Source organism: Mobula hypostoma, chromosome 2, assembly GCF_963921235.1.
Source record: "Mobula hypostoma chromosome 2, sMobHyp1.1, whole genome shotgun sequence".
NCBI classification, from domain to species: domain Eukaryota; kingdom Metazoa; phylum Chordata; class Chondrichthyes; order Myliobatiformes; family Myliobatidae; genus Mobula; species Mobula hypostoma.
In genome coordinates this window covers 142,611,584-142,635,602 of record NC_086098.1, presented here as the reverse complement: position 1 = coordinate 142,635,602, position 24,019 = coordinate 142,611,584, and the positions used below count along the sequence as shown (strand labels likewise).

Below are 24,019 nucleotides of genomic sequence, written 5' to 3'. Positions count from 1 at the left end.
ATAAGTATAAAGTGGGTAGAGCAGGGAGCTAAACTCACAGCCTTGTGATGCTTCTGTACTGATGGAAATAGTGGAGATGTTACTGTCAATCTGAACTGACCGAAAGCTGCAAGTGAGGAAATTGAGGATTCAGTTGCATGAGGCAGTATTGAGGCCTGAATCCTGGAGCTTTTCCATTAGCTTTGAAAGGATGATACCATTGAATGCAGAGCTGTAGTCAATGAAGAGTATCCTGATGTACACATCTTCACTGTACAGCTGTTTCAGAGCTGAGTTGAAAGCCAATGAAATGGCATCTAATGTTGACCTGTTGCAATGGTAGGCAAATTGGAGTGGGTCCATGTCCCTCCTTAGGCAAGAGTTGAAATGCTTCATGACCAACCTCTCAAAGCACTTCATCACAGATGATTAAGTGCTACTGGATGACAGTCACTGAGAGAGGTTACCATGTTCTTCTTGGGCACCAGTATGATTGAACCCTGCTTGAACCAGGTGGTACTGCAGACCGCCAAAACGAGGTTAAAGATCGCAGTGAGCGCTCCAGCCAGTGATCAGCACAGGTGTTCAGTACACAACCAGGTACCCTGACTGGGCCAGATGCTTTCTGGGGGTTCATCTTCCTGAAGGATACTCTCATGTTGGCCTGAGACCAAAATCACAGGTCCACTGGAGGCTGTGGGAGTTTGTGATGAGGCCTCCATGTTCTGACAATCAAAGCAAGATCATCTGGGAGTGAAACCTTGTTGTCACATTTGTCAGTTAGATTTACTATGTAGGAGGTGACAGCATTCAAGCCCTGCCCCAGCTGTTGAGCATCCTTCTGATGTTCCAGTTTGGTCTGAAATTAACATGGCTTTCCAGGAGTCATCCCTGGACCTTTTATTTTAATTGGCCACCAGTCCTGATCTAGCCCTCAGCAGATTATGCATTTCTTGGTTCATCCATGATTTCTGGTTAGGGAAGACTAAATAATTTTGTGGGAAACACACTCATCCACAATTGACTTTATAAAGACCATGACAACCATGGTGTATTCATTCAGATCCTCTGTTGAGTCCTTGAACATGCCAGATTGAATTCCTGGCGAGAATTTGAAAGGTGTCAGGGTAGGTGGTTCCTTGTTCACTAATTGCGACACTCAAAACTTGGAGTGCCTGCTTAACATTAGACCCTAGCCTTATGTAAGTTATGGTCAGGATCACAGAGGAGAATTCTCTCGATAAGCAGAATGGATGACACTTAATCATTAAATGTTCCAGGTCTGGGGAACAGGAATCTGGTAAGGCCACTTCGTCCGAAGAGCATGAAGAATATATCATGAAACACAGGGCCCCACCTTTTGTCCTCTTCAAATCAGCAGTCCAGTTCATCCAGTGTATTAAGAAACTCTCAGGTCTGGCTAACATATCCAGTGTGTCTGAGGTGAGCCATATCTCCATGAAACAGAAGGCAACAATCTCTCATTTCCTGCCGATACAGTAATCTTGCCCTTAGGACCTCTGTTTTATTCTCCAGAGACTGTATATTTGCTAACAAGATACAGGATAGAGGATATTTTACACTAAGCCAGACCAAAACAGCAGAAAGTCCTCCCCTTCTCCCTCTTTTCCGGCCACGACATTTTATCTTCATCCTCTTAGAAGTGACGTACCAGCATTTCTGAGAGTCGGGTCCTTCAGTATATTATACAATGGCCAGTTAGTTGAGATAGTTTAAAACTATGTTACTTAAGACAGAAAATACAGACCACAGATTGCAATGATAGCAATTCAGAAGAGGTAAATCTCGAAGTTTGGTGAGCAGCCTGCAAAATGTCACCACGTGCCACCAGCACCTTCTTGCAGTGATCTTCTAATTATTACCATCAGGGAGATTGCACAGACCCTAAAGTTTTTTAAAAACAAGTTCCCCTCTGCCATCAGATTTCTGAATGGTCCATGAACATTACCACACTCTTCTGCTCTCTCTGCAATATTTGTTTGATGCATTTTATTGTAATGTATTATCATTTTTATGTATTGCACTGCACTACTACTAGAAAAAAATTACCACAAGTGTCAGTAAAAATAAACCTCATTCAAGTCTAGTGTTAAGCATCAAGTCTACATAAATAAGCCTCAACATCTATGCACAAGTACCCTCTCATTAATGCAATGGGTCATTTCAGGATTGTGCATCTTTAATTAACACTTATTAATGGAAATTATTACAATAAGGCATACTAACTTTGGAATTCTTAAAGAACTTACTAGAATCATACAACACTGCACAGTGGATTAGAAACAAATATTTCTATTATTTTCAAGGCATTCCAACATTTACTGAAATTAAATAGACAAATGACACTAATGTACTTTGTTTTATTATTAGTTTTTTAATTTGAACTCAAGTTCCAGAACTAATTGTCATAGATGCAAAAAAAAAATTAAAATCCTTCAGGTTATTTGGAAGATGCAAAGGGAATTTTTTTCCCCCAGAGCTGTTTAGTGTTTCAAACAATATTTCTTCCTTAATGAGCACCTCAAAATTTACCATTGTGGTTTATGGAAATGATCTGCAACCTTTCTTGCTTGGAAAATAGTGACCATACTTCTAAAAGTAATGATTGGCTTTAGAAGGTTTGGAATACTAGTAATGTTTTATCAGTGTCATGTGTAATGAGTGAAAAGCTTTATTTAGCATTCCAAAGAAAAATACAGCAAGGAACAAGCAGTAGCAGAAACCACAGTATCATATTCCAGTTACAGAGGAAGTGCAATGCACATAGACAAGTCAAGTGCAAGGGGCCATGACAAGGTAGATTTAAAAAATCATCTTGCACGAGAGATCCACTCAGTAGACTTTTAATGGTGGGGTAGAAGATGTTGTGAAATGAGAACACCAATACATCACTCAAGCATTTCCCCCAGAACACCAATTGATTCAATGCTGAAAATGGATATTGAAACATACATTATATACTAATTGCTAATGAAGTACCACTGTACCAGTAAAATGATACAAACCTTCTCCACTCTCTTCTTTGTCCCATTAACTCCATCGCTCACTTTTGTCATGCTGCCTCATTTGCTAAGTGTCTCCACCATTCCCATTTCATCTCCTATGTCCAACATTATTCATTTCAAGATTTTCAGTTTCAAGTAGGGTAGTGAGCCAATGAAATTAATTCCACAAAATAAGAAGAGCCAAGAAGTACACTGCTATTTTCTTATACTCCGCCAAAGGACCTTACCGAACTTTCAGGAGTAAACAGGCAACGTTTTGGGCCAAAACCCTTCATCAGGAGTGGTTTCAGTCCAAACCATGGACTGTTTATTCATTTCCATAGTTGCTGTCTGACCTGTTGAGTTCCTCCATAATTCTGTGTTGCTGCTCTGGATTTCCAGCATCTGTAGAATCTCATGTTTAAACAATCTTTGTTTTCAGATTGAATTGAATTGTCTTTATTTCTTACATCCTTCACGTACGTGAGTAAAAATCTTTACATTACGTCTCCATCTAAATGTGCAATCATTGTAATTTATAATAAATAGAACAGTCAATGTAATACTCAAATCAGCGCAAGTTCATCAGTTTGATGGCCTGGTGGAAGAAGCTGTCCTGGAGCCTGTTGGCCCTGGCTTTTATGCTGTGGTACCGCTTCCCGGATGGTAGCAGCTGGAATAGATTGTGGTTGGGGTGACTTGGGTCCCCAATGATCCTACGAGCCCTTTTTACACACCTGCTCTCAATCCTGCCCCTGGAGAAAGTTCTTAGAATTTGGGGGCCCATACCAAACTTCCTCAGCTGTCTGAGGTGAAAGAGGCGCTGTTGTGCCTTTTTTACCACACAGCTAGTGTGTACAGACCACGTGAGGTCCTCGGTGATGTGGATGCCGAGGAACTTAAAGCTGCTTACCCTCTCAACCCCAGATCCATTAATGTCAATAGGTGGCCCATCTCCATTCCTCCTGTAATCCACAACCAGCTCCTTAGTTTTAGTGACATTGAGGGAGAGGATGTTTTCTTGACACCACTGTGTCAGAGAGATGACTTCTTCCCTGTAGACCATCTTGTTATTGTTTGAGATAAGGCCAATCAATGTTGTGCCATCAGCAAATTTAATTAGCAGTTTGGAGCTGTGGGTGGCGATACAGTCATGGGTATACAGGGAGTAAAGGAGGGAACTCAGTACACAGCCCTGAGGGGCTCCTGTATCGACACTCAGAGGGTTGGAGGTGAAGGAGCCCATATTTACAACCTGCTGGCGATATAACAGGAAGTCCAAGATCCAGCTGCACAAGGTTGGGGGGGTTGGAGGCTGAGGTCTCAGATTCTTGTTGATCCTGGATGGAACTATGGTATTTGATGCTGAACTGTAGTCCAAGAACAACATTCTCACATAAGCATCCTTCTTCTCCAGATGCGCAAGGACAGTATTTAGAGCAGTGGCTATTTTGTGACCGTCCCAACATATCTCAATATTTTCTGTTTTGCAGCTTCCTACCAGTGCATTCTATTGATCCCTAAGGAAATACAAGTATTTTGTTCCCTGTCCATCTGAAAACACTCAACTTCACTTGCCCCATCATTGAAATGTTCCTACAACCAATGGACTCACTTTCAGGGACTTTTAATCTCATGTTCTCACTACTTATTGTTCATTTATTATTTCATCTTTTTATATTTTTGCACAGTTTGTTGTCTTCTGCACTCTGGTTGAACACCATAGGTGGGCAGTCTTCCACTGATACTTTTTTTGGTTATTATTCTATAGGATTATTGAGCATGCCCACAAGAAAATGAATCTCAGGGCTGAATATGGTGACATACATGTACTTTTGATAATAAATTTACTTCAAACTTTTTGAACTTTGAAATCATTTAGCTAGCTTGCATTGACAAGTACTTTCTCAAATAAGCGTCCTTTCCAGTCTCTTTTTGTGGAAAACATGTCTTGATGGTTGCCCTTGAGGACCCTATTCATTCAATACAGAAACTACAAATTACTTAAATCAGTGAACGATCCCTTCCAAAATCAACTGGAAGTGCTAAAGGAACTGCCCAGCTTTTCTAACAGCATCACATGTTCAGTACCCCTAATTTCAAATAACTTAGAAGCAATAGATGGAACTGAATCCTCCATCTACTTCAATAACTTGAAGAGTCAATCTATTAAACAGGAATATTGAACATTCATTTCCTAATCTTTTCAGGCTTCAAAGTACATTGAGCACAGTTTCTCACTGCACAGCATTAAATCAACTTAGAGGAAACATCGATAAGATCCCAAATTTCATTTTACTTCTCCCCCCCACCCACAATTCATACGCAATATTTTTTCCAAACTCTAATATTAATAAATCTAGAATATACAAGCTCAATACACCCAAAATACTGCAGATTAAAGTATGAGCAACTTCATGACTAAATGGGTGAAGAACGTGTTCTAAACAGTAATATTGCAAGTGACAGTTATGAAATAGTTTTCAAAAATTAACACCTTTTCTTCAGAATTAAGATGCATCTGTTACTGGTGGATGGAGCAGTTACACTCAGCATCAATTACAAACTCACCACTTCAGAGGTACACCTTCATATTCAAACCACATCTCTCCCACATCCTCTTGTCTCATAACTTTCTGGAAGTGCTTTTTAGCTTTGTCAGTGACGAGCATCAGGTAGCTGACTCTCGGTAAAAGCAGCTGGAAAGAAGTTATAGTGTTACAAAGTTGCTTGCTTCAAAAGAAGACACTGAAGTCTTTCATGAATACTTAGAAAATGTAGCAGCAGTGGCTAGAGAAATACTCAGAACATTATCCATTTGGTACCACATACATTGATGACAAAAATTTACCTTCTATTTCAAGATTTAAATCAACTTAAATTTGGGTTAGAATATAAAAGTGATTATTTTTAAACAAACATCTGAAACACTGCCATCCAAGTAAAACAATAGAGAAATAAATGTACCCTTTAATGAAAGACATCTCTGTGTGACCGTCTCTTCAGCTCAACTTTTCAGTTAACCCTTCCAAGTCACACAAGTTCTTTACATTGATCAGGACTTGCATCAGTGAAGTGCAAAGCCAAAATATTCTTTCTGCTTCATTCAGCCTCAATGTCAGATATGCAACTCAATCACCAATGTATCCAATGTCTTTATGAAGCAAAAAAGGACTATTACACCACTGAAAAATTCTATCACCATTGAACACTACTTGGAAGAAACTGCATGTTGAACCAAATGCATTTCTAGGTCTGCTTACAAGACAAGAGATAGGCCAAGTGTTAGTGGAAGAACATTTGCAGAGGAGCAATGGTAAGGAAACCAAGTCAGAGCTTGTTGGATAACAAAGGAGGCAGAAAAATATGATGAGAAAAGGAAGCCCACTGAGGCTTTAGGCGAGTTAAAAAACAGGGTGAATATTGGAAGCTGATGGGGAAGCGAAAAAGAAAATACAAGCTGAGTGTATGAGTAGAAAATGGCAGTTAACAAGTCTTAGAGAAAATAAGAACAAAACATGCTAGAAAGACTCAACAGGTCAAGTGGCATCCATAGAAAAAGGTTCACACTGCAGACTTTTTGTCAGAGAGAAAGCAAAATCGTATCAATTTGAAAGAAGCGGTGGATAGAAAACAACAAACTTTTCCTCACACAAATGCATTCTAATCTGCAACTGTTCCATCACTTCCTGTTTCTGCTTTAGAAATTTAGCATCTGAAGTCTTTATAGGAAGTGGAAAAGAAACTGTGGGGTGGACCAAGTAAAGACAAGGACAGATGAGTATTTTGTGCAAGTCTTCAAGGAGCACGAGAACATAAACAGAAGTAGGCCACTGATTTAAAAGTTATGAGTGTAAATGAGGAATTTCCAGTTCATTACAGACAAATTGTCTCATGCCTTCCTAGTATGCTTCAAACATTTACAACGCCACTGTCAGAATGAACTAAATCACTTGATTTTTATGAATTCAAGTCACACTATAATCACCGTTCACTAAAAGTAACAGGATTAATTAATCATCTCATTACACAATACTAGATCTAAAACACCCAATTGGCTTTTTTGACCAGCGTTGTAGAGGAAACATGAGGAAATGAATTGAAGCAGCAGAGATGTGGTTTTTGAGGAGGATGCAAAGAATATTATGGACAAAACAATTATCTAACAAAGATGTCATGAACAGAGCAAACACAAAAACAGAAATAATGTATTATATCATGAAAAGGCAACGTAACTTCATTGGACATGTGATTAGGAAAGAGGAGTTAGAATGCACAGTAATGATGGGAAAGATTGAAGGGAAGAAAGCAAGAGGAAAACAAAGACAAATGATGATAGAGACAGCAGACAGAGAACTGGAAATGAATACCAATGAACTGATCAACTTGACCCAAAACAGGAGTGTGTGGGCCATGGTAGTCAAAGCTCAAACTGGGCAAGGCACCTGATAATGATGATGATGATGCTGTAGAGGAAAACACTTTTTAAGGAAGATGCAGCCAAAATCTCAGTCCAAGAAATGGTAATGGACAGTACTGTAAAGATCAATGATAAGGCACGCAAATATGGTTGCATGAATTCAAGGCTCAATGTAGAGGTGAAAGACCAGCAATAACCACATCCATCCTCCTTTAAACAAAGTATAACACCACTCAATGGAACATTTCCCTTTGATGCCCACTAATTTAAGCTATTGTCTTTAATGTCATGCTGCACCTACTGTCATGTAACAAATGATAGAGTCATTTTCGCTCCCACTCTGGTACTCAAATCTTTGGTCCTGATTTGAAAGAGGCCCCAATAAAATCCGAAATCAAGTAGCCCTGATGAAAGGAATACCAAGTGTGGCTAAGCAGGTGAGTAAATGCTTTTTGACAGCACTGACACCAATACATTCTAACACTTTCCTTTTGACTGGAAGCAGCCTGATAGGCAATTGGTAGCAAGACTGGTGTGTTTGTGGATTATAATCAGTGGATGCTAGTATTACATTAGTATTGGAATGAGATGCAGCTGATTCTGGAGAGCAAGCCCTCTCAAGTTTCCCCAATATCACACATGGAATGAATCAAATTGACTGCAGACTGGCTTCTATAGCCATAAGACATAGTAGCAGAATTAGGATACTTGGCCCATCGAGTCTGCTCTGCCACTCGATCATGCCTGATTTATTTTCCCTCTCGAACCCATTCCATTTCTTTCTCCCTGCAACCTTTGGCACCCTTACTAATTGAGAACCTATCGATCTCTGCTTAGGCCTCTATATCCAAACACTTGGCAAACTTGGCCACAAAGCATCAATTCCACCTGATGTGAGAAGTAGCGGACCTAACAACAACACTAGTCACCAACAGCCAATCAGAAAAAGCTCTTTATTCTCACTTTTTGCATTCTGCTAGTTAGCCAATCTTCTGTCCATGCTAGTATCTCTCCTGTAATAACATGGACTCTTATATTGTTTAGCAACTTCATGTACAGCACCTCCTCAAAGCCCCTTCTGAAAATCCAAATAAACATCTGATTCCTTGTCTATCCTGCCTGCTATTTCCTCAGAGAATTCTAGATTTATAAGACCATAAGATATTGGAGTAGAATTAGGCCATTTGGCCCATAAAGTCTGCTCTACCATTTCATCATGATCTAATTTTCCTCTCAGCCCCAATCCCCTATCAGGCAAGATTCCCTCCGCGCCCCCACCCCAAGTAAACCAAGCTGACTTTGGTCTGTTTTATCATGAGCCTCCAAGTACCCCAAAACAACAGCCTTAATTTTTTTTTTTAATTTATTTCGATTTTATTATATTTTATTGAGATACAGTGCAGAATAGGCCCTTCCACCCTTTGAGCCGCCCAGCTCAACAACCAATTTAATGCTAGCCTATTTACAATGAACAATTAACCTACCCAGCATATCTTTGGACTGTGGGAGGAAACCAGAGCTCCTGGGGAAAACCCAAGCATTCCACGGGAAGGACGTACAGACCCCTAACAGACAGCGCTGGAACTGAACTCTGGAATGCCCCAAGCTGTAATAGTGTCACTTTGACTGCTACGCTAAAAAGAAATCAGGGCTTTTTGGGACTTTTTGGCTCCCTCACATCAGTCATTGTGATTTATTAGAGAATTGGCAATGTCCAATAAAATAAGTTAGGTTTAGACAGAGTGGCTATTGGTAGTGGACCAGAGTTAGAGGAGTTAGTTTGAGGCTTTGGCGAGAAGAGACCAAGTGCAAGGTAAGTTTCTGGTTAAGTTTATTTCTTACTTTGTCTATTAGTGCATAGCTAGTGCAGTGAAAATGGGTACAGGGTCAGTGGTATGTCCTTCACATGACATTCTGAGAGACCTCCAGTCTCCGATGACCACATCTAAATGAAGTACATCCAGCTGCAGCTCCTTATGAAACTGTGTTAGGGAACTGGAGCTGCAGCTGAATGACCTTCAGCTCATATGGGAGGAACAGGCAGACTACAAGGGGGTACCGTAGTCACCCCCAAGTTGCAGGAGGCAGGTAGCTGGGTGGCTGTCAGTTCCCCCTGTGGCCATTCCCTTCAATAATAAGGACCGCATTGGATAGTTGGTGGGGAAAAAGACCTTACCAGCAGGAAGCCACAGTGACCTGATCTCTGACAGAATCTGGATCCGTGACTCAGAAAGAAGGCGGGGGGGCAGGGAGAAGTACAGTGGTGATAGGGAATTCATTAGTTAGAGAAGCAGACAGAAGATTCCGTGGACGCGAAAGAGACACTCAGATGGTATGCTGCCTCCCAGGTGCCAGGCTATCTCTGATCGGGTCCACAGCGTCCTAAAGGGCAAGTAATGAGCAAAAGCTGTGGTACATATTTATACTAATGACAGGTCGGAAAAGGGATGATATGCTGGAAAGAATATAGGGAGCCAGGCAGGAAAATGAAAAGCAGGACCTCCAGGGTACTAATTTCCTGGTTGCTGTCCGTGCCACGTGCCAGCGAGCGTAATAGGATGATTTGGCAGATGAATGTGTGACGGAAGAATTGGTGCAGAAAGTAGGGTAGGCTTTCAGATTTCTGGATCATTGGGATCTCTTCTGGGGAAGGCATAACCTGTACAAAAAGGACGGGTACCTGAAACCAAGGGGGACCAACATCATTGTGGACAGGTTTGCTGGAGCTGTTGGGGAGGGTTTAAACTAACTGGGTGGGGGGAGGGGAGAAAAACTGGAGTGATGGGTCAGAGGATGGGGTAGTTGGTATACAGTAGATGCAATGTGTGGTGAGACTGAGGAAGGGGAGGCAGATGACTGGACAAAATTGCAGTCAGTGGAAGGGTTGAAGTGTGTCTAAACTGTATAGTAGGGGTCGGGTTTAAACAGCTTGGAAAAGTAAGGATAAGGTAAAAAGGAAAGATAGGGCAGGACAGGTTACAAATCCCCAGCATAAAACAAAAAGACACAAAGTTTAGAAACATGGTAACGTGGAGGCAAGGTTGAAAAGGGTGAATACAGGAATAAAGATGTTATATTTGAATGCACGCATTATACAGAATAAGGTAGATGATCTAATAACGCAGTAACAAATTGGCAGGTGTGACATTGTGGGCATCACTGAGTCAGGCCAGAAAGCAGATCACAGTTGAAAGCTTAATATCCAAAGATGCGCACTGTACCAAAATGACAGGTAGGTAGGCAGAGGGCGTGGGGTGGCTCTGTTGGTTTAAAAAAAAGAAATCAAATACATAGAAAAAAGTGACACAGGACAAGAAGATGAGGAATCCTTGGGGGTAGTTAGGAGAGTGCAAAGGTAAAAAGACCCTGTCCAAGTTCTTCTACAGACTCCCTGCTTCCTCAACACTCCCTGCCCCTCTACCTATGCTTGCATCATTCACAAACTTGACATTAATTACATCATCCAGATCATTAACACATAACATGAAAAGGACCCCTGCAGAACACCAGTAGTCACTGGCAGTCAACCAGGAAAGACCCCCTTTACTTCCACTCTTTGCCATTTCCATATTAATAGACTGGGCAAAGAAGGGGCAGTGTAAGGAAATGTATAGTCATGTACTTAGGTAGAAGGAATAAAGGCAAATTATTTTCTAAACAGGAAGCAAATTCAGAAACCAGAGGTGCAAAGGGACCTGAGAGTCCTAGTACAAGATTGCTAAAGGTTGACTTGCAGATTGATTCAGTAGTAAGGAAGACAAATGCAATTTTGGCATTCATTTAAAGAAGCCAAATATAATATAAAGAAACAACATAATGTTGAGGCTTTCTAAAGCTTTGGGTCAGACCCCATTTGGAGTATTGAGAGCAGTTTTGGGCCCCATATCTATGGAAGGATGTGCTGGGAATGGCAGCCTCGATGGAAATTATATACAGGCCTCCGAACAGTAGCCACGGAGGGGGTACAAATTACACCAGGAGATAGAAAAGACATGTAAAAAGAGCAATGGTACAATTGTCATGGGGGAATTTCAATATGCAAGTAGATCTGGAAAAATCAGGTAGGTGCTGGATCCTTAGAGAAGGAATTTGTAGAAAGCCTATGAAAAGACTTTTTAAGAGCAGCTTATGGTTAAGCAAACTAGGGGAAGGTTGGATTTGGTGTTATGTATAAACCAGACTTGATTAGGGAGCTTAAGGTAAAGGAACCCTTAGGAGACAATGATCATAATATGACAGAATTCACCCTCCAGTTTGAGAAGGAGAAGCTAAAATCAGATGTATCTGTATTAAGGTGGAGTAAAGGGAATTACAGAGGCATGGGGGGGAGCTGGCCAAAGTTGATTGGAAGGGAACACTAGCAGGGATGATGGCAGAACAGCAATGGCTGGAATTTCTGGGAACAATTTAGAAGGCACAGTATACATGTGGATGAGGCAACCGCACCTGACAAGGGAAGTCAAAGCCAACATAAAAGCAAGACACCATATAATAGAGCAAACATTAGTGGAAATTTGAGGATTGAGAAGCTTTTAAAAACCAACAAAAAACAACTGAAAAAAGCCACATGGAGGGAAAAGATGAATATGAAGGCAAGCTAGCCAATAATATCAAAGAGGATACCAAAAAGTTTTTCAGATATATGAAGAGTAAGAAAAGTGAGAGTAGATATTGGACTGCAAGAAAATGACACTACAGGTAGTAATGGGGGAAAGAAACAGCAGTCGAACTGTTTTGCATTAGTCTTCACTGCAGGAGACACTGGCAGCATGCCAGAAGTTCAAGAGTGTCAGGAGACAGAAGTGAGTGCAATTGCTATCACTAGAGAAAATGTGTATGGGAAGCTCAAAGGTCTGAAGGTAGATAAATCAGCTGGACCAGATAGACTATACCCCAGAGTTCTGCAAAAGGTAGCCGAAGAGATTCTGGAGGCATTAAGTAATGATCTTTCAAGACTCACTTTCTGGCATGGTTCTGGAGGATTAGAAAATTCCAAACGTCACTCCATTCTTTAAGAAAGGCAAAGTGAGTATGGTTTCCTTTAGGGGAAATCTTGTCTGACAAATCTGATGGAATCCTTTGAGGAAATATAGACAGGATAGACAAAGGAGCGTCAGTGGGTGTGGTTTATTTGAATTTTCAAAAGGGCTTTGACAAAGGGCCACATATAAGATAAGAGCCCATGGTATTGTAGGAAAGATCCTAGCAAATAGAAGATTGGCTAACTGGCAGGAGCACAGAATGGAAATAAGGGGGCTGTTTTCGTTGGCTGCCAGTGACCAGCGGTGCTTCGCGGGCATCAATGCTGTGACCGCTTTTTTCCCCTCACATTTTATGCAACAGTTTGATAGTTTTGTGGCCATGTTTGCAGATGAAACAAAGATAGGTGGAGGGACAGGTGGTGTTGAGGAAGCAGCGAGTCTGAGAGGACTTAGATTAGAAGAATGGGCAAAGGAGTGGCAGATGGGATAGAGTGCAGGGAATTCATGGTCCTGCACATTGGAAGAAGGAATAAATGCGCAGTCTATTTTATAAATGGGGAGAACATTCAGAAACCAGAGGTGCAAAGCGACTTTTAAGTCCTTGTGCAGGATTCCCTAGAGGTTAATCTGCAGGATGAATCAGTGGTAAGGAAGGCAAATGCAATATTAGCACACATTTTTAAGAGAACTGGAATATAAAAGTTAGGATGTAATGCTGAGACTTTATAAGGCATTGGTCAGAGTTCACTTGGTGTATTGTGAGCAGTTTTGGGCCCCTTATCCAAGAAAGGATGAGTCGGCATTGAAGAGGGTCCAGAGAAGGGTCTCAAGAATGATTCCAGGAATGAATGGGTTAACGTATCAGGAGTGTTTGATGACTCTGGGCCTGTACTCATTGGAGTTTAGAAGAATCGGCGGGGGGCGGGGGGAGATCTAGTTGAAACCTATCAAATAGTGAAAGGCCTAGAAAGAATGGATATGATGGGGTTTGTTCCTATCGTAGGGGTGTCTAAGACCAGAGAGCACAGGCTCAGTAGAAGAATGTCTCCTTACAACAGTGATAAGGAAGAATTTCTTAAGCCAGAGAGTGGTAATTCAGTGGAATTCACTGCCACATACGTCAATGACCATAAGACACAGGAGCAGAATTAAGCCATTCAGCCCATCGAGTCTGCTCTACCATTGCATCACAACATACACCTCCCTTCTCGCCACATCCTTCGACGCCCTGACATCACATAAGACAGTGACAACAGATTTCTAAATGGACAATGAACCCATGAACATTACTTCACTACTTTTTGTTCTCTTTTTGCACTATTTAATTTTTTTATATATACTTCTTACTGTAATGTATAGGCCATTTTAAAATTACTATTATATATTGCAATGTCCTACTGCTGCAAAACAACAAATTTCATGAACCTGGTGATTCTGACAGCAAAGCCTCCACATGCCAGGGAACTGGGAGTAGAGACAGGGTGAAGGATTCCAGTCTTCTCCCGAGGGTTAGAGAATCGAGGTGAGGTGGTGGAAATTTCATTGGGCACCCCGAAAGGCAACGACTTTGCCCAGAGTGTGGCCATGTGGGAAATGAGCAGCCGTGGCAGGGACAGTAACGACACACGGACCACGGAAAGGAAAGCTTTAAGGAGATGGGACCCTGGGGACACACCGGACCCCATCTCCACGGCAACAGAGGACCCCCGTCTCCATGGCCACAGAGGACTGACTATGGAGGCCGATTCATTGGATATATTTAAAACAGAGGTTGATAAGTTCTTAATTAGTAAGGACGTCAAAGGTTACAAGGAGAAAAAGATACTGGGGCTAAGAGGGAAAATAAATCAACCATGATCAAGAGGCAGAGCAGACCTGATGGGCCAAATGGACTAATTCTATGGTCTAATGATCTTTAAGCTTCATTTTGAGAATACACAGATCTGCACTGTTTATTATCCGGGTGGGGGTAACTTCACTCGCCCTATCACTGAACTGCTCCCACAATCTATGAACTCACTTATAAGCACTATCTCAAGTTCTCTCTATTTATCACTTTTTTATTTTTTTCCCCGTTTCTTTTTGTATTTGCAGTAGAGGAAGCGCCTCCATTTCCTAAGGAGATAGAGGAAAGTGAGGCTTCTCCCCCCGCCCCCCCCAATCTTAACTGAATTTTATAGGAGCACCATTCAGAGCATCCCGACAAGTTGCACCTCCATCTGGTACGGGAGCAGCTGAGCATCAGACCGGAAAGGACTGTGAGAACAGCTGAAACGATAATAGGGGTCACCCTACCATCCATCGGGGACATCTATCAGGAGGGCTGCATACACAGGGACCTTAAGGATCCCACCCACCCATCATCCTCTGACTTTCTACCGTCAAACAAGAGACTCCAATACATAAAAACAAGGATGCCCAGGATGGTACACAGCATTCAAAGTATCACTAGTTAATCAGCTCTGTACCTTAGAATATTTAACTTCTGCATTTTAGCTTATTTATGTGTAACCCATCTGTAGATTTCATCCTTTCATAAGTTATTATGTTTTATGTGTTATGTATAGTACAATGTTTTACACCCTGGTCCAGAGAAATGCTGTCTCATTTGGCAGTATACATGTGTATAGTAAACAACAATAAACTTGACTTCTGCACACTGCTTGCCTACCCTGTTGGTGCGGTCTTTCATTGATTCCATTACGGTTATTGGATTTATTGATTATGCCTGCAGGAAAATGAATCTCAAGGTTGTATATGGTGAAATAAATGCACTTTGGTAATAAATTTACTTTGAACTTTATACTCTATCAAGACAGTTAACAGCATCTCTTCCATCAACAATGACTGGAACTCCATGTCAAACCATGCCCAAATGTAAATCAGAATTAAAAATTAATAGCATAATAAAGTGGGAATTGCAATGGGTTAGCTGAATGAAAATCTCCTCACCATTAGGCGAGGATTACCTCTGGGACCCTCAAAGGCAAGTATTCGAAAGTGAGGTCACAGAATAGGAAAACATTCAAGCTAGCATTGTAATGGAATGGAAGATTGGAAATAGTTGCAGGTATAGACCATTTACCCATTTGTGCCTGTTCTACCAATCAATAAAATCATGGCTGATCTTTCACATCAGTGTCACTTTCCCTAAAAATCTCATGCCTCCCAGACCCCTTCCTATCCTAAAATTAAACAAAATACACATAAAAGCTACCTTTCATGTCAGGTGGGGTGGAGATATGTCTCTACCAAAGGATGTGTAAGGCACTTCTTCCCTCCGCTAGCCTGCGGGTCACCCTCAGCAGGCAAGGCGTAGCACCTGCTTAACTCACCTCCCCCCACCCCGAGCAGGGTCATGTGAAGCCATGGGAGCAGGTGGTGGATGGACATCCCAACAGATGGTGCGTATCACATACTGGTTATATGACCACTGACGCTAGGCAGACAATTTCTGAAGAGCATTGAAAATGGCTGGGGTCACCCGTCTTGTAGAGACACTGCCCAGAAGGCAGCAATGGCAGATCACTTCTGTAGGAAAATTTGCCAAGAACAGTCACGGGCATGGAAAGACCACCATTGCCCATGTCATACGACATGGCACATAACAAATGAACAAACCTTTCCTGTTAAGAAATTACTCCTCATCTCCATCTGGGATGACAACGCTTTATATAGGCGATCCTGGTGATACAGGAGATTGCAGGGCGGGGTGGGGTGGCTGATTGAAGAAGGAAGCTTAATTGCAGTCTAAACAAACCATAGTCACATAATTTGCGTAGGCTGAAGAATAACCCGTGTGGATGATTTACTTTCACACCAATTCCATGGAAATGAATTTTATGCCACATGTCAAATTTTTGGGTAATGTTCTGCGAATTTTTGAAGGGCAAATTTCTGTAACCTGAATAGCTGTAAAAACAAAGGTTACATTGCATTGAGATAGCGACACCAGCAGTAGATGCCTGAGCCAAGAGAAACATCAACCCTGCAAGAATGTTGTGGGTTTCAAATTAATAAGCATATTCTTCTTAGCTCAAATAAATACAGACCCATTTTGCTTAATCTTTCCCCTCCTCACCCACCCAAGGAATAAACCATCAACCTCTATCATAAAAGACCCCCACCATCCAGGGCAATGGCACCTTCATACACGTTACAATCAGGTAGGCAGTATGGAAGCCAAGATCCATACCACCAGGTTCAGTAACAGTTACTTCCCTTCAACCAATTGGTTCTTGAACCAGCCTGCACAACTGCTGTATAATCACTACAGGAACACAAGAGACACTTTGCACTGTAATGGAGTTTGATTTTGTTTTGTTGTAATCATATTCTCTCGTGTACAGGTTTCTGCTTTTCTTGTGAATGCTTCTTATCCGATGCTCTATGCCAGGGGTCCCCAACCTTTGTTGCGCTGCAGACTGGTTTAATATTGACAATATTCTTGCGGACCGGCCAACCCTGGGGGGGGGGGGGTAGGGTTGCCAATGGACAAGAGTAGCAGTCAAATATGCTGTGTTTACCTCGAGAAAGACTACAATGACCATGAATCCTTGCGCGGGAACCAATGCGCATGCATGACTTGCTTATGTGTGTACGTGCCTACTTTTTTCTACAAATCGTTTTTAGCAATTCTGCTTGCGGGAGGTGGAGGGGGGGGTTAATCACGACCGGAATATAGGTGATAAGTGGCTAATACACTCAATTTCATTTCTAAAAGGCCAACCTGGACGGGAAAGGCAGTTTCCCGAAGCAAATAGCTTTCACCACATTGCATCCAGATATAATCGTATGGTCTGACACCAGTAGAGAAGTGGTTATTGGTGAACTCGCAGTCCCCTGGGAAGACAACATCGATGAAGCCCATGAGCGCAAGTTAACCAAGTATGCAGAATTACTATCGGAGTGCAGAGACAGAGGGTGGAAGGTCTCATGCTATACATTTGAAGTAGGCTACCATGGGTTTATTGCGTTTACTTTCCAGAAGTGGCGGCGTGACCTTGGCTTCACTAGAAGAGAGATCAAGTCAACCAGCAGGGCTGTAGCTGAGGCAGCAGAGAAAGGGTCAGCATGGGTGTGGACCAAGTATGTCCAGAGGGGCAGATAGTCAGACAGTGTATACATATCTCCAAACCCTTCAGTAGTTGCATAGACACCTGAAGAGCAGACTATCTGTTGGATGGAAGTAACTGATAGAGGTAGATGCCAATTTTTTAAGTTCACCAGTGGGAGGTGGTGCTTTAGCACTGCTGGCCCACCACCTCGAGGGAGTCTTGATCATAAGCGGGCCGAAACTCCTGAAGACAGGTGGCAGATCAACTAATGATCCCACTGGTGATAGCACGGGACAGTTAACATCTTAGTCCAAGTGTATTTTTAACTCTAAGTCAATAGCATCATAACATTTAAAGTAACGTTTGATATTAAATACACAGCACATATTTTCCCCATATGAACAACACACCAATATCATTGAATCAGGGGAGCCCTGGGCTTGTTTCCCTGCAACAAGATGGTCCCATCGAGGGGTGATGGGAGACAGCGATACTCGAAGGGAGTTCCTTATGTCCAGTCTATTCCGCAATTTAGTTTTCGTTGCATTCATTGCAGAGAATAGTTGGAAATGGAAGCAACATTTTCAGTGCTTTCGTGGCTATCTCAGGATATTTAGCCTTGACTTTGATCCAGAATGCTGGCAGAGATGTTATGTCAAACATACTTTTCAGCCCGTCGTCATTTGCAAGCTCGCGGAGTTGATCTCCTTCACGCGCTGACATGGATGACGCATGGGTCATGACCTCGCGTGCATTCAAGCTCAGCAGTGGGCGTGACAGGGAATGAGGAAAGGTGCAGCTGACTCCCATCGCCAAATCATATCGTTTGCTCACGGCCCAGTAGCGCATGCTTTGCGGCCCGGTGGTTGGGGACCGCTGCTCCATGCCTGTGATGTTGCTGCAAGTAATTTTATTAATGCACCTGTGCACAGGACAATAAACTCAACCCCAGTGAAATAAACCTGGTAGAACTTAAGAAATTTGGTTTACAATAGCTTTTGATTAAACCTGACGTTTAACTGCCTTTGTCCAGCTGATTAATGGTAATCATCTCCTCTCTCCGAAACAGATAACTTAGGTAAAATATAAACAGACTCCACTGGTCCTTCATAACTTCCATTTATACTAGTAGACAGAAGAGAAAACAGAAATAAAATTCAATAGATATTAGGGTTTTCCAACCAATGAAATACTTCATAATACTAAAATAGAAAACAATATGAGCAGAAATTTTATTTTCTTTTGCTTATTTGTAGAACCTCAGGACAAAGGAAAATGGGCTAAGTTGTTAACAAAGTGTTCCACTCAGCAGATATAACTGAGAAACTCAAATCTTAGAATTATAAACAGAATTTACATTTCACAAGTTAACACTGCTACTAAACACAATATTAAAAAGTTAGCCTATTTAGTCTAAATTGGTTACTTCAAAATGCACACAAACCAGCTTTCAAACAAAGCATTACTTTTCCCCTATACTTACATAATAAGGTTCAGCTTCCCTCTCGGTTATTTCATCCTGAGAAAGCGTGAAACAAGTTGGTATTCTTCCAAACCAAACGTCTCGTAATACATCTCTGTCATCTGACATTTTTCCAACATTTGATGCAACACATATAGACAGGTGTACCTTGGCAACTTTTGGATGATAAAGAAACACAGATTGAGTACTCATTGATCTAAGAGTGCACCGCCCACCACTGCTCCCTTGTAGCCATCAACTACCCCACTTCCTCCCATGTCCTTCCTACCCTGTGCATACAACCACCCAACCAATAAATCAAATGACATAATGACGGGTACTGTGGTGCACACGTACTGAGTAACAAATGGCTACACCGTGAGGGGAGAACGGAGAGGAGAAGCAGGGCCCCGGCAGGATAAGGAAACCCAGCAGTCTCGCATTGGGGAGCGTAACCAGGATCAATTCCCGGGCCTACGCCCCGCCTCCTGCCCTGCCCCGCCCCGCCCCGCCCCGTCGCTTCCGGCCCTCTCAGACCAGCAGTGGGTGGGCGCCGGTGCCCCTCAGCGTCGTGTCTCTGCGGCCCACACGTTACCTGACCGCCCACCCCCACCACACACAAACAGCGCCCCAAGCTCCCGTGTGCAACCAATACCTCAGCGGCCCCGTCCGCCGGCTACCTGAGCTCTGCAGCCGTGGCTCCTTCACAAACTCAGCGCGCACGGTACGTAACACCCGCCCGGACCTTCCCCCCGTGACCGCCAGCGGCACGCTGGGAAGAGGGGCGGGGAGCCGCACCACAGCGCCCCCGCGCCGCTTGGAAGGTTCATTACCGGAGCACGGCTCCATTCGTTTCAGTTCTGTTTCTTCACCGAATGCAATTAAAATTCCTTGCTCACATAACAAACGGTGTGCTACAACGGTAAATGGCGCAAAATGCAATAAGAAAATCGAAAGTGACAATAAAACAGAAGAGGAAGCATTAAGAGTCCGAGAACGTGGCTTCGCTGCCTGGAAGGGGATGTGAAAGGGGTAGCACGCACAAAGTGCTGGTGAACATAGCAGGCCAGGCAGCATCAATAGGAAGGAGTACAGTCGACATTTCGGGCCGAGATCCTTCATCATCTGCAGATTTTCTCGTGTTTGTGAAAGGAGTGACGATCGCGGAAGGTTCATGGTAGTGGGGGTGAAGCCATTCCTGAGGCTAGGCATCTGCCTCCTCTATCTTCCAGAAAGCAGAAGAGAGAACAATTAGAGTGACACGAGGAAATCTGCAGATGCTGGAATTTCAAGCAACACACATCAAAGTTGCTGGTGAATGCAGCAGGCCAGGCAGCATCTCTAGGAAGAGGTACAGACGACGTGTGACAGCCATCCTTCACCATATCATTAACCTTCCTTCTCAAATCAAAATAAAATCAAATCAAGTTTAAATGTTATTGAAACCATACATGGATACGGCGGAAGGAGACAGTATCCTCTGGGGCCAAGTTGTAAAAACATACTGCATTCAAAATACCAAGTAAGGGAAAAAAAGAACATAGTCATGTAAGAAAAATACATTTTTAGTCCAAGACTCTGAGCAACAAGTCCCACAAATTGATGTTTCCTGTCAGTCCAGCCTGTAATTCCACTGATCCGACGCTGGAGGGCAGCACTGACTGGAGAGGCCACCTTCAACTGAGCCCGGACACCACGCTACAACGCAAGCCCCCAGCTTGAGGTCTTGTCCTCGCTACAATCAAAGCGACACTGCTATCTCACCGGCAACCATGTCCAACAGGGTATTGCAATCAAAATCCAAGGCAGTCGCTCATGGTTTCACTACACACTGCCTTCGCGCACCAGCTCTCTGGTGCCTCCGAGTAGCTGGCAGCATCATGGTCAGCTCTTCCAAACCTAATCTGGCACCTCCTGCAGCCCAACAGCCCAACTCAACCCGACAGTCCAACTCCAATCTTTCAATCCAACGGCCTGACTCAAATCCCTTGGCCTGACAGGCCCACTCGAACCCCTTGGCCTGATGACCCGACTCTGCGACACGTTGCGAAGATGGTGTGAACGGAAAGAAGCGAAGGGCTTGAGTGTTTACCATTCTCTGCAGCTCTCAGCGTGATCCAAGAGCAGAACAGTTGCCACGCCGGGCTGAAATGCAGCCCCACAGGACGCCTACAGTAGAAGTTTGAAAGAATCCTGGTGGAAAAACCAAACCTTCTCAGTCGCCCAAGTAGGTACATCCCCTGACATGATGCATCATGAGAGGAAGTCCAAAGAAAAGTATTAGTGCACAGTTATGAGATAATAGAACATAGAAGAGTACAGCACAGGAACAATGTTGTGCCGACCTATCTAAAAAGCAAATCAAAAACAGCCAAACACTGATCTCTCCCACCTGCACCGTGTCACTAACTCTCCATCTTCCTTACATTCATGTGCCCATCTAAACATAGAAAACCTACATCTCTTAAAAGCCTCTAATGTATTTGCCTCTACCATCATACCAGGCATCCATGACTCTCCGAGTAAAAAATAACTTACCCCTCACATTCCCCCTTGAATCTATCCTCTCTCACCTTCAGTACATGCCCTCTGGTATTAGACATTTCAACCCTGGGAAACAGATTTCTCCCCTCAGCCTCCGAGGCTGCAGAGAAAACAACCCAAGTTTATGCAGCCTCTCGAATAAGAGATATTTGTTTGAGGTAATATCACTTTGTCCCTTGGGGGTGTGGTTTATTGATGTGTCACCCCCGACTGTACGGTTTTGGTTTCCTGGGCATTGATGTTGGCAAGTCAAAAAAAAAGGGATCTTGAGTGCGCAGATCACAAGGTTTCATTTTCTGAAAGTTGCAACCAGCTGCAAGGCTGCTGAACTTCCAGCCATTTGGGAACAGTTTTTATTGCCTGCTTAAACCAGAAGCACACATAACACCAAGCAATGGTGGAAAACACGAAGTTCGAGATCACGGACCACCAAAGACTTAAGCAGAAGAAGGATAATGTCCTGCCAGCAAATGTAAGAAATCCATTCAGAAACAGGACCTCCAAAGGTGGTAATCTCTGGATTACCTCCAGAGCCGTGAGCTGATGAGTATAGAGACACAACACCACAATTTAATTAGCGATGGCACAGGAGCAAGAATTTAGGATTTCTGCAGCAAGCGGTGCCTCCTCAGGCCAAATCAATTGTGCCCCTATGGAACTAGAAGCCTCGTGCTCATGGCAGGAGCTTGAAACTAATCCGAATGAGCTTGTGCCCAGGAAGGTATCACTATAAGAGAGTTAAGATAATCAAAAATACTTGGAGGAAGAAAGACAGTTACAAAAAAAAGGTGATTAGTCACATTACTGTACTGTTCGGTGGATATTTATCTATTTATTGAAATAGGCCCTTCTGGTCCTTCGAGACGTGCCACCCAGCAGCCCCCAATTTAACCCTTGCCTAATGACGGGACAACTTACAATGACCAATAAACCTACCAACTGGTACGTCTTTGGACTGTGGGAGGAACCCAGAGCTGCCGGAGGAAACCCAAGCGGTCACGGGGAGAACGTACAATCTCCTCACAGGCAGCGCCGGGAATTGAACCCCGGTTGCCTGTGCTGTAAAGCGTTGGGCTAGCCACCGTGCTACCATGTGGAGAAATTGCCAAGTTGTGCAAAAGCCATAGAGTTGTCATCATTTAGCTTTTATTGGTAAAGAGAATGAAACTGCATAAAAGACTGCAGGCATGATCTCGTCAAGATCGGAGTAATGAGACCAAAACAACCTCACTCCTGCAAAATTATCATTTAACATCTCAACTGCTTGCCAAAGGCACATGTTTGGTTTCAGTGACTGATGTATATAAACACACAGATTCCTTTGTATATGAGCATTTCCCAATCTTTCTGTTGAAATAAAACTCTACCTTATTGTTTTTCCCCCAAAGAGTCATTCATTGTCCACCTGTCATATGTTTTTCCATTCGCGCAGCTTGCACAAGTCACCCTGAAGCCTCTTTGCAACTTCAAACTGAGGGCCAGAGGACCTGTAATGTGCTGTAGATTTCTATGCTCTATGTAGAACTCACTATTGCACCCAGTTTTGTGTCTTGGGCAAACTTAGGTGTATAACATGAAAATCATAAAATTGCAAGAGATAAAAATCTGAAGCAAATAGAAGTACAGTGGATTGTGGTTAATTGGTCCATTGATTAATCGGGACAGCTGCTTATTTGGGACAACTCTCAAAGAACAAAGACAAATCGAGAAAATCGCCAAGATTTCATTTGTTTATTTGGGACACTCTGCCGCTTAACTGGGCCAGTCTGTGCTGGTCGCAATGTATCCCAATTAACCGGAATCCACCGTACTGCATTTTGTTCTCTGGTCCAAATTGTTGCTGTATATTGTGAATGGCTGGTGTATGAGTACTGAGCTATGCAGGCACCTGTCCTCTCCCTCCATCATCTATTCCACCCCAAGGTGGCACAACGTGTTGGGCACATGGCCAAGTGGTTAAGGCATTTGTCTAGTTACCTCAGGGTTGCTAGTTTGAGCCTCAGCTGTGGCAGCGTGTTTGTACCCTTGAGCAAGGCACTTAACCACAGATTGCTCTAGTCTGTGCGAGGAGTGGCGCCCCACATAGACTTCCAATATGCACCTTGCAAGGCATGAAAATGCCCGACGCAGGCCTCTCATGGTCTGAGTTGATGTTCCCTCCCTCCCCCACCCCAAGAAAGGCCCCTTTATCATTGCTGTCTGTTTCCCATCTATCAACCAATTTTATCCATGCCATATATTACACCAGGATCCAATCTCTTGCAATACACCCCTACATACAAACCTCTTGCACACAAATGTTGCCTGGCCCACTAATTCCCACCAGTACCTTGAAGTTTTGAAGAGGTTGCGACACACCAATCAGTTTAATTTTTATGATGGAGAATGTTCCCAAATCAATAATCAAGAAAGTCATGACGTACCTTTGCAAAATACTGCCTGGCAACAGCCGGAGTCTAGCTTCCATTTCTGGGTATTGTAGGAAAGATGTGAAGCAATTGGAAAGGGTGCAAAGGAGATTTACCAAATGACTCCACAAACGTGGGGTATCAATTACGTGAATGGATTGG

The 24,019-nt window shown here is 43.0% G+C and overlaps 1 protein-coding gene across 3 annotated transcripts in view; it reads right to left on the bottom strand.

Moving 5' to 3' along the window:
- atg5 (ATG5 autophagy related 5 homolog (S. cerevisiae)) overlaps positions 1–19,670 on the bottom strand; it is a 173,090-nt gene extending 153,420 nt beyond the window's left edge. The window contains exons 1-3 of one of the 3 annotated variants that reach the window (XM_063040824.1): positions 19,561–19,670; positions 18,927–19,081; positions 5,556–5,683 (exon numbers count right to left, since the gene is read on the bottom strand). In XM_063040824.1, coding sequence (XP_062896894.1) covers positions 5,556–5,683; positions 18,927–19,034 — 236 coding nt within the window. In that variant the 5' untranslated portion in view covers positions 19,035–19,081; positions 19,561–19,670. Of the gene's footprint in view, positions 1–5,555; positions 5,684–18,926; positions 19,082–19,262; positions 19,390–19,560 lie in introns of those variants that run through there. The other 2 variants (XM_063040825.1, XM_063040826.1) reach the window with 2 other exon arrangements.
- Between the last annotated feature and the right edge of the window lie 4,349 nt (positions 19,671–24,019).